Source organism: Myotis nattereri, assembly GCF_964212035.1.
Source record: "Myotis nattereri genome assembly, chromosome: 5".
Classification (NCBI taxonomy): Eukaryota; Metazoa; Chordata; class Mammalia; order Chiroptera; family Vespertilionidae; genus Myotis; species Myotis nattereri.
The window spans coordinates 43,018,682-43,034,945 of NC_138080.1; the positions used below are offsets into that span (position 1 = coordinate 43,018,682).

At 40.9% G+C, this 16,264-nt stretch overlaps 1 protein-coding gene across 1 annotated transcript in view; it reads left to right on the forward strand.

Moving 5' to 3' along the window:
• The window catches only part of DDX60 (DExD/H-box helicase 60), a gene marked incomplete at its 5' end in the record, with an annotated part of 90,845 nt that overhangs the window by 66,944 nt on the left and 7,637 nt on the right, over nt 1-16,264 (forward strand). Inside the window, 4 exons of the mRNA XM_081092752.1 lie at nt 73-214; nt 1,790-1,911; nt 11,705-11,852; nt 13,548-13,690. Of these exons, the coding sequence (XP_080948878.1) occupies nt 73-214; nt 1,790-1,911; nt 11,705-11,852; nt 13,548-13,690 (555 nt within the window). The remainder of the gene's footprint in view (nt 1-72; nt 215-1,789; nt 1,912-11,704; nt 11,853-13,547; nt 13,691-16,264) is intronic.

Below are 16,264 nucleotides of genomic sequence, written 5' to 3' on the forward strand. Positions count from 1 at the left end.
ACTTATGCATTACTTACTGACTAATAAAAATGGTGAATTGAGTCAAACTAATAGATTATATTTGTTTTTTAGGGCTATCTAGATCAAGAAGGTAATCCGATGGGTTTTGCTGGACTTGTATCACATTTGCATTATCATGAGCCTTCTAATCTTGTTTTTGTCAGTTTTCTTGTAAGCGGCCTTTTCCATAATCTCTGTCAGCCAACCCATAAAGGTAAGCTTAATGTTTCTCGCGTATACTAAAATTAGCAATAGAGGCTATAGTGAAGTTAGCATTTCAGGAATATTTTTTCTACCAAGAAAATAAAAGGTAATATTCAGATAATTTAGAGATACCAAATTAGGTAAAATAAACTTTTATATACCTACTAATATAGATTATACGTAGGTATATTTTGTAATACCTATTTTAAAATGTCAGCTTCTTATTGACTTCAGTGATTCCTTGACTCCAGGATTCAGAACACATTAAATAATATATAATATTTTCATAAACATTTTATTTTAATTAAATTTAGTATATGCTTAGAAAAAGGAAAGCATTATGTTAAACATATTTGCTATTATTTATGAATATTTTCTCCCAACCTTTTTTTTAATATAACTGTATACTGTATTTAAATAGCTCATAGTGTATTAATTGCATAATAGAATCTTATCTTCACCCTAGGTTTATTTTTGCCAATATTATGTTAATTTTTGTTAATTCCATTTGCAATGCCTGTGTAATAATATTACATTTAAATCAGTGTTTGATTTTTATAATTAAAAAGACCCCTTAAACAGTGTCCTTGAGAGAAATGTTTCCCACTTTGTATTTAAAATTTTCAGACTTCCTAATGCCTGGTGAAGTCTGCCTTTTGCAACATTACTTTGTTTTCTATCATCAGTTGATAGAAATACTCCATTTTGCACAATGGTTCTAGTTACTACATTCTGAACATGCATTGTTTGGTGAAACAAGGATACTCAGGAAACTGTCCTCCCAAAGGCTCTGTGAAAGGAGAAATAATCTTATGTTACAGGATGTGCAGTTTGTGTTTATTACTATGTGTATATGTGGAGAGGGCAGTGTATGTGGTTACAAACATGGAGATAGAAAGTTTGGTAACTTTATAAGGTAGATAACATGGCTATCACTATTTTGTAAATGAGAAAAATTGAGCCACAGAGAAGTTAAATAAATTGCCATGGTCACAAATTTTTAGTAAGTGTCAGAACCAAGACTCAAATATGAGTAGTCTGACTCCAGAGCCCAAGTTATTAACTTAGCGCCTTTTAAACCACTACAATATAATTCTCATGTGTTGTGATGGACTGAAAGTAAGTCAAGTTGAGCATATCCAAATATGAATGGCAGAAAGATAAGGTAGGGAGAGGTTATCCGTCGGCTAAATTTTGTAAAGCCTTAATTGCTAGGCCGAGGAGATTGGATTCTGTTTATGATACACTGAGATATAATCGGAGATTGTTGAATAGGTGAGAGATGTGATCATAAAATGCTTTAGGAAAACTGATCATAGACTAAAGAGGGAAGAATCTAGGCAAGGAGATAAGGCCATTCATGGTTAGAATAGCTAAGGTCCCACGTAGAGTGGGAGTAGCAAGAATAAAAAAGAAGGCATAGACATAAAACTGCCAGCAGAAGAATCATTCCTTAGTTGCTGTATTTGTAAAAAATTTTAGTTTACATGAAATGAAATACAAAGTAATATTCAATCTAAACATTAAATATGGTGTTAACATACTTTTTTTTACATTTGTTAACAAAATACTTTGTTTTATGTAGGCTCAAAATATTTTTCTCAAGATGTTATGGAAAAGCTCGTGTTGGTGTTGGCAAATTTGTTTGGAAGAAGATATATTCCAGCAAAGTTCCAAGAAAGTACTGTCAAGTTTTATCAATCAAAGGTAAAATTTATGATTCTGATAACACTAAATATTTAAGATCAATAAATCCTACCATAAATGATTCAACAGCAGTAGAATGTTGTGAAATGTGGGATTCAATTGTTTTATATACAAATAATTTTTTCTTTCTGTAATTCATTAATTTCCTCCTATAAATCTATCAAAAGATTAAATGCCTTGAGGAAAATATAGGATAAGAAACTTTACTCATGTTTTCTATTTGAAAGTGCCAAATTATAGTATTTAGTGGCCAAAGGAAAAATGTAGGTTATTGTACATTAAATGAACTAATAATTACTGTCATTGAATCTACAGTTCTCTTAATTTCTTTTTTTTTACCTGGAGGTAGGTCTGTGGACAGGAAGTATATGTTATGAGCTAGAAAGTCCTTCCTAAAGAAAAGATTAGAACAGTCATCTAAGAAATCATTTCTTGACTCACATAGACTAAAAACAGGAAAACCCTTTTGCAATATTATTTGCAACATTTTCTTGACCATGATTTCCTATAAAAATCAACATTAAATACTGTTAGTAATGTACTCCACTAGAATCTGAGAAAGTGGGATGGGCTGGTTATACCACATAGCTTTAGTAAAAGGCGAGAAGGAACAAAAACAGAAGAGTTCATCTACATTGTCTAACCTTCAATGTCAAATTACAAATCATATGCCTCACAGAATGTTCTCTAGACCAGTGAACACAACTTTAGGCACAACTATAGTAGCTTCACGTTTTTATAATCACAAGTACATCATAGAACTATTATTTAATATTTTGTTTAAATTAATAAATAGTTAACTTCTAAAATAAAATTCAGTATCTCTATTCTTACAAAAAGTCATCATTACAAAAAATACAATAAAATATGGTTTTGAGTAGAGGTCTCCTCTGTCTCTCTCTTTTTTCCTTAAGTATTATTGTAAATTTGTGCACTTTTAGGTAGATGACCATCACTCCTATTGTAAGGGAGAGCTGTGAACATAATGAGGATTAGATTGGCTAAAATGATAAAATGGCAAGAACTTATCCAAGGTGTGATAGGAATCTCCAACTAGGGTTTTTCTTCCAAAGAATTTCTCTATTCTAGAAATGAGTTGAAAATTGTATTTAGCATATGCAGAGAGCCTCTGCTATGCCATAAGGAAGCAAAATATACACACACACAAAACAGAAAACCAGCCAATAAAGCTATTAGTAATCACATCCGGCTGGAGTGACAGACTAGAACATGAACGACTTAGTGAGGTTTAACCACTGAACATTTATAGGAAACCAGATCTTCACGAAATATTGGGGCACCGAACCAGTTTTTTTTTTTGTAGTCCTATAGCATTTCTTAAATGAAATCTTATTGGAGGGAGGGGTTCGACATTCATTTATATGTTTGTATCCCCTTCAAGACATATTTGAGCCACTTAGGGCTGTAAGATATAAAAGTAAGTGCGGAAAGAGGTGGATTTTTGGCAATCTTTTCGGGCTTAGAAGACGAGTGCAATCAGCCTCATACTAAAATCCTAAGAGGACCATGATGTAAAAACAGAGATAAATCAGATAATGATTGAGACTTATTAAAAATGGAAAAAAGAACCAACCCACTTCAATCTACACTTGGACTGAAGTGATAATGCCTTCATTCACTTGCCCAAATAGAAAAGTGGTAGAACTCATTCTGGTGGAAGATAACATCATTTAAAGCCTTTCATGTCCTCCTAAAACATTTTCTGGGGTAAAAAGTAAACACCAAAAAAATCCCCCAAATGAAAAAAACACACACAACTGAGTAAACAAGAATATATGACCAATTTACCAGGAAGGAAAGCAGACAATAGTAGTAGACACACAGATGATCCAGATACTGGAGTTAAGATAAAAGGATTTTAAGTATAATTAATATGTTCAAGAAAATAGGGAAGAGATAGCTAAAAGTGGTGAAAGGATGGAGAATTTCACCAAATAATCAATGGACATTACAAAATTGAAAAAAATATAATATCTAATTAGAGCTGTAACTGGTTTGGCTCAGTCGATAGAGCGTTGGCCTGTGGACTGAAAGGTCCCAGGTTTGATTCCAGTCAAGGGCATGTACCTTTGTTGTGGGCACATCCCCAGTGGGAGGTGTGCAGGAGGCAGCTGATCAATGTTTCTCTCTCATCAATGTTTCTAACTAGCTCTCTCTCTTCCTCTCTGTAAAAAAATCAATAAAATGTATTGAAAAAAATATCTGATTAGAATATACATATCAGAAGTAAGAATCAGTAAGTTGATAGACAGCTCAATAGAAAGTATTTAAACTATAGCACCAGGAGGAAAAAAAATGAAAATAAAAGCAGATAGCATAAGGGACATGTGAATCATACTCAAAAGGGTTAATGTTATACATGAGATATCCTAGAAGAAGATGAAGGAGAAAAATGGTGGGAAAGTATTCAGAACTAATAGCTGAGAGTTTTTCTGAAGCTGATGAAAGATAGCCCTCCATAATTTCAAAAGTGTAGTCAACTTCAAGAAAGATAAATATAAATAAGCATTAAACTAATACTAATGGAAATAAAAAACAGAGAGAAAATCATAGATCAGCTAGAACTGCAATAGACATTTCCTTGAAAAGAGCAATAAGATTGATAGCTGACTTTATAACCAAAATAATGAAAGCTAAAAAAAAATGAGAATTTTTTTCACTCCTGTTTATTTTCATATATAAATGTATACTCATACTTAGCATATGTCCTAAACATAGCTTAAAACAGGGTAAATATATTGTAGCTGATTTGATAACATACTAAATAGGTATACACATGTTTACCTTATTTTTTAGCATTATTGAGGTATAATTGATACTAAAAATTGCGCACTTTTTTTTATATATATTAATGAGTTCGAAAATATGAAATATACAGACACTCAATCTGTCATCTCCACAATTTTTCTTGTGCTTTTGTGTGTGGGTTTTTTTTGGGAGGAACATAACATGATATTTATTCTCCTAATGTATTTTAAAGTGTACAATACTGTATTATTAACTACTAGAGGCCCGGTGCACAAAAATTTGTGCACTCAGGGGGGAGGGGGGTGTCCCTCAGCCCGGCCTGTGCCCTCTCGCAGTCTGGGACCCCTCGGGAGATAACGACCTGCTGGCTTAGGCCTGCCCCCCGGGTGGCAGAGGGCAGGCCCAATCCCTAGGTGCAGCCCCTGGTTGGGCTCAGAGCAGGGCTGATTGGGGAGTTGGGGCGCCGCCCCCATCACACTCAAGGCAGAGTCGATGGGGAGGTTGTGGCGCCACCCCCTGTCACGCACAGAGCAGGGCCGATCAGGGGGTTGGGGAGCTCCCCCTGTCACGCACAGAGCAGGGCCCATCAGGGGGTTGAGGAGGTCCCCCCTGTCACTCACAGAGTAGGGCCAATAGGGGAGTTGGCACACCGCCCCCTGTCACACACAGAGCAGGGCGGATCAGGGGGTTGGGGCGCTGCCCTCTATCACCCACAGAGCAGGGCCGATCAGGGGGTTGGGGCGCCGCCACTGTCACACTCAGGGCAGGGCCGATGGGGAGGTTATGGCTCTACCCCGTCACACCCAGAACAGGGCCCATAAGGGGGGGGGGGGGGTTGGGGCACCGCCCTCTATCACCCACAGCGCAGGGCCAATCAGGGGGTTGGGGCGCCTTCACCTGTCACGAAAAGAGCAGGGCCAATAGGGAGGTTGTGGCCCTGCCCCCTGTCACACACAGAGTCGCAGGGCGATCAGGGGGTTTGGGCGCTGCCCCCTGTCATGCTGATCCCGGTGCCGGGAGGCCTCTCAGCTCCGCTGATCCCAGTGCTGGGAGGCATATTACCCATTTACTATATAGGATAGAGGCCTGGTGCACGGGTGGGGGCCGGCTGGTTTGCCCTGAAGGGTGTCCTGGATCAGGGTGGGGGTCCCCACTGGGGTGCCTGGCCAGTCTGGGTGAGGGGCTGAGGGCTGTTTTCAGGCTGGGACTGAAGCTCCCAACTGCTCCTGTTTTTCTTTTCTTTCTTTTTTTTTTTTTTATTCTGAGCCAGCTTTAGCTCTGAGGCTCCAGAAAGCAGGTATCTGGTTTGTTTCGGTTCTCGAAACTCTGTATCAACTCCAGCTCTGAGATCCCAGCCAGCTGAAAGCTGGTTTCTGGGCATCTATATTTGTTACAATGTTTGAAACTGCAGGCTCAGAGGCTGGCAGCGGCAGGCGGGGAACGTTGGTTTCCTCCGTCACTGAAGCAAGCAAGCCTCATGTTAGTTTCAAGCTGCCTGGCTGCTGGTCACCATCTTGGCTGACAGTTAATTTGCATATTGCCCTTATTAGCCAATGGGAAGGGTATCGGTCATACGCCAATTACCATGTTTCTCTTTTATTAGTGTAGATAGGTACTGTGTTGTACAGAACGTATCTAAAACTTATTTATCTTTCATAATAGAAACTTTATATTCAATGAAAAACCATTCCCCATTTCCTTTTCCACCCAGCCCCTGGCAACCACCATTCTGTTCCCTACTTTGATGCATGACTATTTTAATAATTAGAATTATGTAGTTATTTGTCTTTTTATGATTGGCTCATTTTACTTAGCATAATGTCCTCTAGGTTAATTCATGTTATTTCAAATGGCAATATTTCCTTTTATTAAAGACTAAATGATATTCTGTTATATGTATGTGCCACATAATCTTATCCATTCATCTACTGATGGACATTTGTGTTGCTTGACTATTGTGAATAACGTTGCAGTAAACATAGGGATCAACATATTTATTCACGAGCCTGATTTCAATTTCTATATATATATATATATATACCCAGAAGTGAGATTGTTGGATCATATGGTAGTTCTATTTTCAATTTTTTGAAGAAACCTCCCTATGTTTCCCATAGTGGCTATACCAATTTACATTTCCCACAACAGTGTCTAAGGGTTCTGATTTTTCTACATCTTCAACTCTTATCTTTGTGTGTGTGTGTGTGTGTGTGTGTGTGTGTGTGTGTTTTGTCTTTGATAACAGTCACCCTAATAGGTATGAGACGATATCTCAGTGTGGCTTTGATCTGCATTTCCCTCATAATTAGTGATGTTGAGCAACTTTAACACACATGATGACTGTTTGTATGCCTTCTTTGGAGCAATGTCTATTCAAGTTCTTTGCCTCTATCACATAGATGGTTTAGAAGTATTTTCTCCCATTCTGGAACTGCCTTTTCACTTTATTATTTCCTTTTCTATGCAGAGCTTTTTAGCTTGATATAGTCCCACTTGTCTATTTTTTGTTTCCTATAATTCTGTTATTATATAAAAGAAAAAGTATTGTTAAGAGCAATATACCTATATTTTCTCCTATAACTTTTGGTTTTAGGTGTTACATTTAAGTCATTAATTCATTTGAGTTTATTTTTATATAGAGTGTATGGTAAGGGTCCAATTTTATTTTTTTTTTACATGTGTATATCAAGTTTTGCCAACACCATTTGTTGAAGAGGCTCTCCTTTCCTCATTGTATGTTCTTGGCTCCCTTGTTAAAGATCTGCTTACCACATATCTATGGATTTGTTTCTGGACTCTCTATTTTATTACATTGATCTTTATGCCAATCCTTATGCTGGTACCATACTGTTTTAATTACTGTAGCTTTGTAATGTAGTCTGAAATGAAGTGTGATGCCTCCAGCTTTGATCTTTTTTTTCTCAAGATAAGTTTGGTTATTCAGGATTTTTCATGATTCCATATGAATTTTAAGATTGTTTTTTTCTACTTCAGTAAAAAATACCATTGAGATTTTGTTAGGAATTGCATCAAATCTGTAGATTAACTTGGAAAGTGTTGACATCATAACAGTACTAATTATTTCAATCCATGAACATGGTATGTCTTTTCATTAGCATATCTGCTATAACTTCTTTCATCAGTGTTTTATACTTTTCAGTATAGAGATGTCTCACTAACTTGGTTAAATTTATTCCTAAGTATTTTATCCTTTTTGATGCTATTGTGAATGAGATTGCCTTCCTTTTCATATACTTAGTGTACAGAAACACCACTCAATTTTAAATGTTGATAATATATACTGCAACTTTGCTGATTTTGTTTATTATTCTAATACTAGAGGCCCGGTGTACGAAATTCGTGCACTGGGGGGTGGGGTTCCCTCAGCCCAGCCTGCCTCTCTCACAGTCCGGGAGCCCTCAGTGGATGTCCTACTGATGGCCATAGTCTGGCAGCAGAGGCTTGGAGCAGGCGTCCCGTGTGTGTGTGTGTGTGTGTGTGTGTGTGTGTCCACTGGGGGTCTGCCCCCAGCCACACCATGGAGGCTTGGAGCAGGAGCCCCTCTGTGTTGATCTCTCAGGCTCCTGGCCTCCACTGCGTGTTGTACTCTCCCTTGAGCTATGGCCAGGATGAGGGTGCTGCTTGCAAGCCGGGCTTTCCCACTCCCAGGTCTCCATGGCGACCAGGGAGCAGGCCTAGCTGGGGGCTGTCCGCAGGCCAGGCTTTCCTGCTCCTGTATCAGACCCAGCTTGGGGCTGCCCGCGGGCCCGGCTTGCTTCCCTGCTCCCGGATCACCATGGCGACCGGGGAGCAGGCAAAGTTTGGGGCTGCCCGCAGGCCGGGCGTGCTTTCCTGCTCCCGGATCAGGCGCAGCTTGGGGCTGCCTGCAGGCCGGGCTTGCTTTCCCGCTCCCTGATCAGGCGCAGCTGGGGGCTGCCTACAGGCTACACTTTTCTACTTACTGATGGCCGGATCACCACAGCGACCCAGGGCCCAGTGGCACTTTCCAGCTCTCCAATAGTCATAGGGTCTCAGCTGGGGGCGGGGCTTAGCAGTGTGGGGCTTAGGTGGCACGGGGGTCCTGGCTGGGGGCTCAGGTGGCACACAGGGGTCCTGGCTGGGGGAGGGGCTTATGCCCCGCTGCCCAGGGCTGCACATGGGGCCCAGATGGCAGCTCGCGCTGTCCCGCCCTGCCTGTAGTATAGGATAGAGGCCTGGTGCATGGGTGGGGGCCGGCTGGTTTGCCCTGAAGGGTTTCCCGGATCAGGGTTGGGGTCCCACTTGGGTGCCTGGCCAGCCTGGATGACGGGCTGATGGCTGTTTGCAGCTGGTTCCAACCTCTTCAGGGTGGGGGTCCCCACTGGGGTGCCTGGCCAGTCTGGGTGAGGGCCTGAGAGCCGTTTTCAGGCTGGAGGGCAACTTAAGCTCCCAGCCTCTCCTTTTTTTCTTTTTCTTTTTTAATTCTGGGGTTTATTTACCTTCTATGGCTGTCACGGGAGCTGAGAGCCGGCACCAGCTCTGAGGGCTGAAAGCAGGTTTCTGGGTTTGTTTGGCTTCTATAATTGAAACTCTGTTGCCATCACTGCAGCTCTAAGCTCTGAGGCCCAGCTGGCTGAAAGCAGGTTTCTGGAGCTTGTTTAGCTTCCATAATTGCAACATAGTTGCTTAGAGTGCAGCTCAGAGGCTGGCAGCGGCAGGCGGGGAAACCTTGGCTTCCTCCGTCACTAGAGCAAGCAAGCCTCCTGTTCGCTTCAGCTGCGTGGCTGCTGGCCGACATCTTGGTTGGCAGTTAATTTGCATATCCTGCTGATTAGCCAATGGGAAGTGTGTTGGCATTATGGTCAATTTGCATGTTTCTCTTTTATTAGCTAGGACTAGAGGCCCAGTGCACAAAAATTTGTGAACTGGCTGGGGGGGGGGGGGCGTGTCCCTCAGCCCCACTTGTGCCCTCTCACAGTCTGGGACCCCTCAGGAGATAACGACCTGCTGGCTTAGGCCTGCTCCCGGGTGGAAGAAGGAAGGCCCAATCCCTAGGTGCAGCCCCTGGTCGGGCTCACAGCAGGGCCGATTGTGGAGTTGGGGTGCCGCCCACTGTCATGCACAGAGCAGGGCAGATCGGGAGGTTTTTATGCCACTCCCAGTCGCGCTAAGGGTAGGGCCGATTGGGAGGTTGGGGCGCCGCCCTCTGTCACACTCAAGGCAGAGTTGATGGGGAGGTTGCAGCGCCACAACCTGTCATGCACAGAGCAGGGCCAATCAGGGGGTTGGGGCGCTGCCCCTTTTCACACACAAAGCAGGGCAGATCAGGGGGTTGGGGCGCCGCCCCTGTCACCCACAGAGCAGGGCCGATCAGGGGGTTGGAGCACTCCCACCTGTCACACTCATGGCAGGGCCGATGGGGAGGTTGTGGCTCCACCCCATCACACACAGAGCAGGACCCATGGGGGGGTTGGGGCGCCGCACCCTGTCACGCACAGAGCAGGGCCATTCAGGGGGTTGGGGAGCTCCCCCCTATCAGGCACAGAGCAGGGCTGATCAGAGGGTTGGGGCGCCTTCCCCTGTCATGGACAGAGCAGGGCAGATAGGGAGGTTGTGGCCCCGCCCCCGTCACACACACAGTTGCAGGGCGATCAGGGGGTTTGGGCGCTGCCCCCTGTCATGCTGCTCCAGGGGCCAGGAGGCCTCGCAGCTCCACTGATCCCAATGTTGGGAGGCCTCACGGCTCTGCTTGATACCGGGGCAGTGAAGCCTTGCTGCACCGCAGATCCCGGTGCTGGGAGGCTCCACTGATCCCAGTGCCGGGAGGCCTCATGGCTCCGCTGATCACAGGGCGTGAGGCCTCGCGGCTCCACTGATCCCAGTGCTGGGAGGCATATTACCCTTTTACTATATAGGATAGAGGCCTGGTGCATGGGTGGGAGCTGGCTGGTTTGCCCTGAAGAGTGTCCTAGATCAGGGTAGGGGTCCCGCTTGGGTGCCTGGCCAGCCTGGATGAGGGGCTGATGGCTGTTTGCAACTGGCCACACTCCCTTGAGGGTGGGGGTCCCCACTGGGGTGCCTGGCCAGTCTGGGTGAAGGGCTGAGGGCTGTTTTCAGGCTGGCGGGTGACTGAAGCTCCCAACCTCTCCTTTATTTATTTTTTTTTTATTTTAATTCTCTATGGCTCTCACTGGAACTGAGAGCTGGCTTTAGCTCTGAGGCTCGGCTCCAGCTCTGAGACCTCGGCTGCTGAAAGCAGGTATCTGGTTTGTTTGGGTTCTATAATTGTAACACTGTTGCGGTCCTGCTTGTTCCAGCTCTGACCGCTGAAAGCAGGAATCTGGGGTTTGTTTACCTTCTATAATTGCAACATTGTTTCTTAGACTGCAGCTCAGAGGCCAGCAGCGGCAGGCGGGGAACCTTGGCTTCCTCCTTCTTTGGATCAAGCAAGCCTCCTGTTCGCTTCAGCTGCCTGGCTGCTGGCCGCCATCTTGGTTGGCAGTTAATTTGCATATCCCGCTGATTAGCCATTGGGAAGGGTAGCAAAGTTATGGTTAATTACCATGTTTCTCTATTATTAGATAGGATTGTAATGTGGTACAATAATTAACAAAATAAATCCAGTGAGGTTTTCATAACCTTCACAAAGGAGTGAGGTTTATTCCAGGCATAGAAGTATATTTTGTATTGTTGCTTGCTCTCCAAATATATCACTAGATTTGTTTTTGAACTATTCACAAGTCTACTTCATTTGAAGCCATGCTTATATTTAAAAAATGGTTTAGATGAAGTAGCATGAAAGCATATTTTTAGGAGCAAAGTTATTGGTTTTGATAAATGCAAATGGAAATTAAAGTGAATGTACCTTAATTTCATAGATGAAGGAACAAAAGCGTTATAGTGTTAAAGAAATAGATAATTGAAGAATCATATTGCAATGATCTTTGTCCTTCTTCCAAAATTTCAGTTTTCAAGGAATGTATATGGACCTCTCCACAAAATACTTCACCATTTTGAGTTCTTGATGATCTCCTTGATCATTTAGGTGTTCCTTGAGGATCTCCCTGAGGATTTCAATGCTGCTTTACATGAATATAACATGCAAATTACAAAGGACTTTGCCTCCTTCCTACTAATTGTTTCCAAATTGGCTGATATGAAACAGGAATATCAACTTCCATTGTCAAAAATAAGTAAGTATATCTATCTTCATTGTGGAACAACTTAAAACATAAATAATCTTGCCTAAGAATATTTTATCCCAGAAGAAGAACAGAGCCCTGGAAATATCAGGCTGTCTTAGAATTAGAAGGTTCCTTCTGCTTTCCAAAGAAAGAAGTTATTGAATATTAAAAGGGCAATGGAGATTGAAACTCAATAGAGTCATTCATAAACCATCTTGATTAAAGGTTGCTTTTGGGACAAGCCTGGAGTAAGAACATCTATGAGATGAGGAGAACCTAGAAACTATTTAGTCACCATTTTTCCCTTGAGAAGAAATACACATTGTGTTAACAAACATTGACTCTTAGCAGATACCTGGATGTATACTTTGGCTCTGCTACTTATTTGCAGTGAGTCCTTGGACAAATGATCACCATATTCATGCTTCAATTTCCTCAACAATAGTATTATCTACTTAGTTTGAGTGAGGTTTAAATAATTAAGGTAACATATGTGAATATCTTAAAACTGTGCCTAGCACATAGGCACACACTATTAATCTTTGCTATTGTGCTTCACAAGCTATTAGATGGAACTCTTCTTCTAGGGGAAAGTAAAGAGGAAATAAGTTACTAGAGTAAAGGGAATGGGTTGAGCTGTGGGTAGTAATTTCCTGATTATGTTATATCCTAACATCCTCAATTGAAAAAAAGTCAAGGACTTGTAGCTTTCTGGGTCTATTAAAGTGGGAAGCAACATGAACAAAAGCAGATAATAACAGTGGTGCACTGTGAGCATCTCAGAGGAGGCAAAGTGAGTATCTTGCCTCCATTATAAATTGGAGCCAATTTTGAATGTGTAATCTGGTGCTTTGTAAGAAAAGGATTGGAAAAAATATTTCCAATCCTACTGATAGTGGTTACTTGGAACACCCTGCCTAGATAGATTTTGAGGCCAAATCTGAGCTCGTTGGGAAAAAGTACCAAGAAAATAACAATAATTATGTGTTAAAGAGCATAGAATTTAAATTTAGTCTTTGCCCCTAGCCTGTTTGGTTCAGTGGACAAAGCATTAGCCTGCAGACTGAAGGGTCCCAGCTGTGACTCCATTCAAGGGCACATGCCCTGGTTTCAGGCTCAATCCCCAATAGGATGCATGCAGAAGGCAGCCAATCAATGATTCTCTCTCATTGATGTTTCTATCTCTCTCCCTTTCCCTTCCTCTAGGACAGTGGTTCTCAACCTGTGGGTCGCGACCCCTTTGGCGGTCGAATGACCCTTTCACAGGGGCCGCCTAAGACCATCCTGCATATCAGATATTTACATTACGATTCATAACAGTAGCAACATTACAGTTATGAAGTAGCAACGAAAATAATTTTATGGTTGGGTCACAACATGAGGAACTGTATTTAAAGGGCCAGAAGGTTGAGAACCACTGCATCTAGGAAATCAGTAAAAATATATTTAGATTTAGATTTTTATTACATGTTGATCAAAACAACTAATATAAAATATAAAACAAAATTTTGTATTGATAATAATATTAATAGCTAGCATTCGCTGAATATATTCTGTGCCAAGATATTACTTTATATGATATATCTTACTCAGTCTTCATTCTGACATAGGTTCTGGAAAATTGCATGGTCCAGAGCAGGTACATAAGGCTTGATAATTTGGCTAATTTTTAAAAATGAATTTATCCCAACCTATTATGGCCAGATTTCACAGGGAAAGAATGTGAAGACTCCCAACTTGTGTCTCACTTGATGAGCTGCAAGGAAGGAAGAGTTGCCATTTCTCCATTTGTTTGTCTCTCTGGGAACTCTGACGGTGATTTGCTTCAGCCAGCAACTCCAAGCCATGTAAGTAGAAAATGGAGTTCATAAATAAATGGTCTTTAAGAAAAGAATGAATTTATATCTCTAGGCAGCTTTCACTTCATGTCCAAACTGAAAATAGGGTAAGAATCCAGAGGTGCCCTAACCGGTTTGGCTCAGTGAATAGAGTGTCAGCCTGCAGACTGAAGGGTCCCAGGTTCAATTTCGGTCAAGGGCATGTACCTTGGTTGCAGGCACATCCCCAGCAGGGGGTGTGCAGGAGGCAGCTGATCGATGTTTCTCTCTATCCCTCTCCCTTCCTCTCTGTAAAAAAAATCAATAAAATATATATATATTTTTAAAAAAGAATCCAGGGGTGTCTACAGGAATATCCAGAAAATTGTGCTCTTAGGCCAGTATGATCTGTTTCTTAGTATTGGCCTGAGGGACCCTGCTCCACTATATAAAACTTCCACGACCATCACTTGTCTTCCATCCTTGAAGAATCTAGGGGATACTGACACAGGCTTGCTATGAAAAGAGCACATGAAATTACCTTTGGGCTTTCCCAGTATTGCTATAGTTGCTGTAAATCCCATATATATTCTGGATCACTGATGCCCAAAATGGAGTACAAAGAACTCGACATACTTGGAATATGCTGAATAAATAATCAGAATGTTGAAATATACTTTCAGAAATATAATTTATATCTTAATACAAATTTTGAGAAAGAAAATAAATTTTGTTACATTTGATATTATGGAATGACACTGATATCTCAACTCCATTTGATTCTAAAATTAGTTTTCTATCATGTGAAATAGTCTGATATCACTTGAAAGAGTTTTTTAAAACTATAGAAACCCCCATACATTTTAAATGGACACATACATTTTTATTATTTATTTAAATAATTTCTAATGATGTAGTTTGAAGCTTCCAAAAAACATTTATATCTAAATAATAAAAGGGTAATATGCTAATTAGAACAGACAGCCGAACGACTTTCTGGATGTCATTCTGGATGTCTTTCTAGACAAAGCCTTGGTAGTGGGGGTGAGGCAGAGGTGGTTAGGGATGATCAGGCAGGCAGGCAGGCGAGTGGTTAGAGGTGATCAGGCAGGCAGGCAGGTGAGTGATTAGGAGCCAGTGGTCCCAGATTGCAAGAGGGATGTCCAACTGCCAGTTTTGGCCGGATCCCACAGGGATACCTGCAGGATTGGGCCTAAACTGGCAGTCAGATATCCCCCGAGGGGTCCTGGATTGTGAGAGGGTACAGGCCAGGCTGAGGGGAACCACCCCAACCCCCCCGCCCCAAACCACAAGATGAATTTTGTGCACCGGGCCTCTAGTGTTAATATAAAACCATTGCAACCCTTGCCAATTTGGCTCAATGGATAGAGCGTTGGCCTGAGGACCAAAGGATCCTGGGTTTGATTCCAGTCAAGGGCACGTACTTTGATTGTAGGCTCCTGCAGGAGGCAACCAATCGATATGTTTCTCTCACATCTATATTTCTCTCTATCATTCACAATCTCTAAAAATTAATGGAAAAAAATCCTCAGGTGAGGATTAAAATAAATAAGTAAATAAATAAATAAAAATAAACCATTGCATCATTCTTTTTAAATGTATAGAATGGAATAAAAGTCCAAAGTGTTTTAATACCATAATTTTCAAGTTAAAAGAAGTGTTTCAATGCCATAATTTTCAAGTTAAAGGCAAGTCAATAATTAAATTTTTAATGATTTAAAATTTGGTGTAGTTCTCTTTCTCTTGCATTTGGATTCTGCATTTCCCACACAATTTTCCTTTAATGTGATCATCCTAATGAAGTCACCCTATCTCATATTTCTTAGCTGAAACAGTATGTAATTCCAAAGTAATGGTTATTTTCTGTTGATCACAGAAACTTAGATAAAATATAAATTTTGAGAAGTAATTACTAAAAGTAAATTAATTATTGTATTAGAAATGTATATATTAATGAGACGAATGAGGCTATTTCTTTTTTAATTTGTCCATATAACTATGAATATTTAGTTATTTTCAGAAAGAGTCAGGATTTCAGCATCAAATCTTAATTTGAATCCTGAGAAACCTTATTTAAATAGATAAGTGGTAGAGATGGAACAACTTTTGTTATAACAATAATACACAATTCTTCTAAAATCTTCTGAGTTGTATTTCCCAAATCACTGAACGATCATCACAAATACTTTAATGTTCATTATATTAACAACTTGATTAGATCCACCTTCAATTTTGTTGAATTCAAATAATTCAAGATGATCTAATTTAAAAAATGTTAAGCAGTTTTTAAAGTCATTCACTTTCTCAATAGGAAAGCTCTGTACATTTTAAAACCCTAAGGAAATGTACAACAGTAAGTTGGGGAGGCTATTTGTTTTATATAATGAGAATAAAGCATTTATGAAAGAAGCAGGAAAGAAACTTATTTTTACTGATAAGGAACATGATTTAAAAACAAATTGTAGGGGGTTTGGAAGACTGGGGTGAAAATGGTGAAGGGATTAAGAAGTATAAATTGGTAGTTACAAAATAGTCACATGGATATAAAGAACAGCATAGGGAATATAGTCAATAATATGGTAA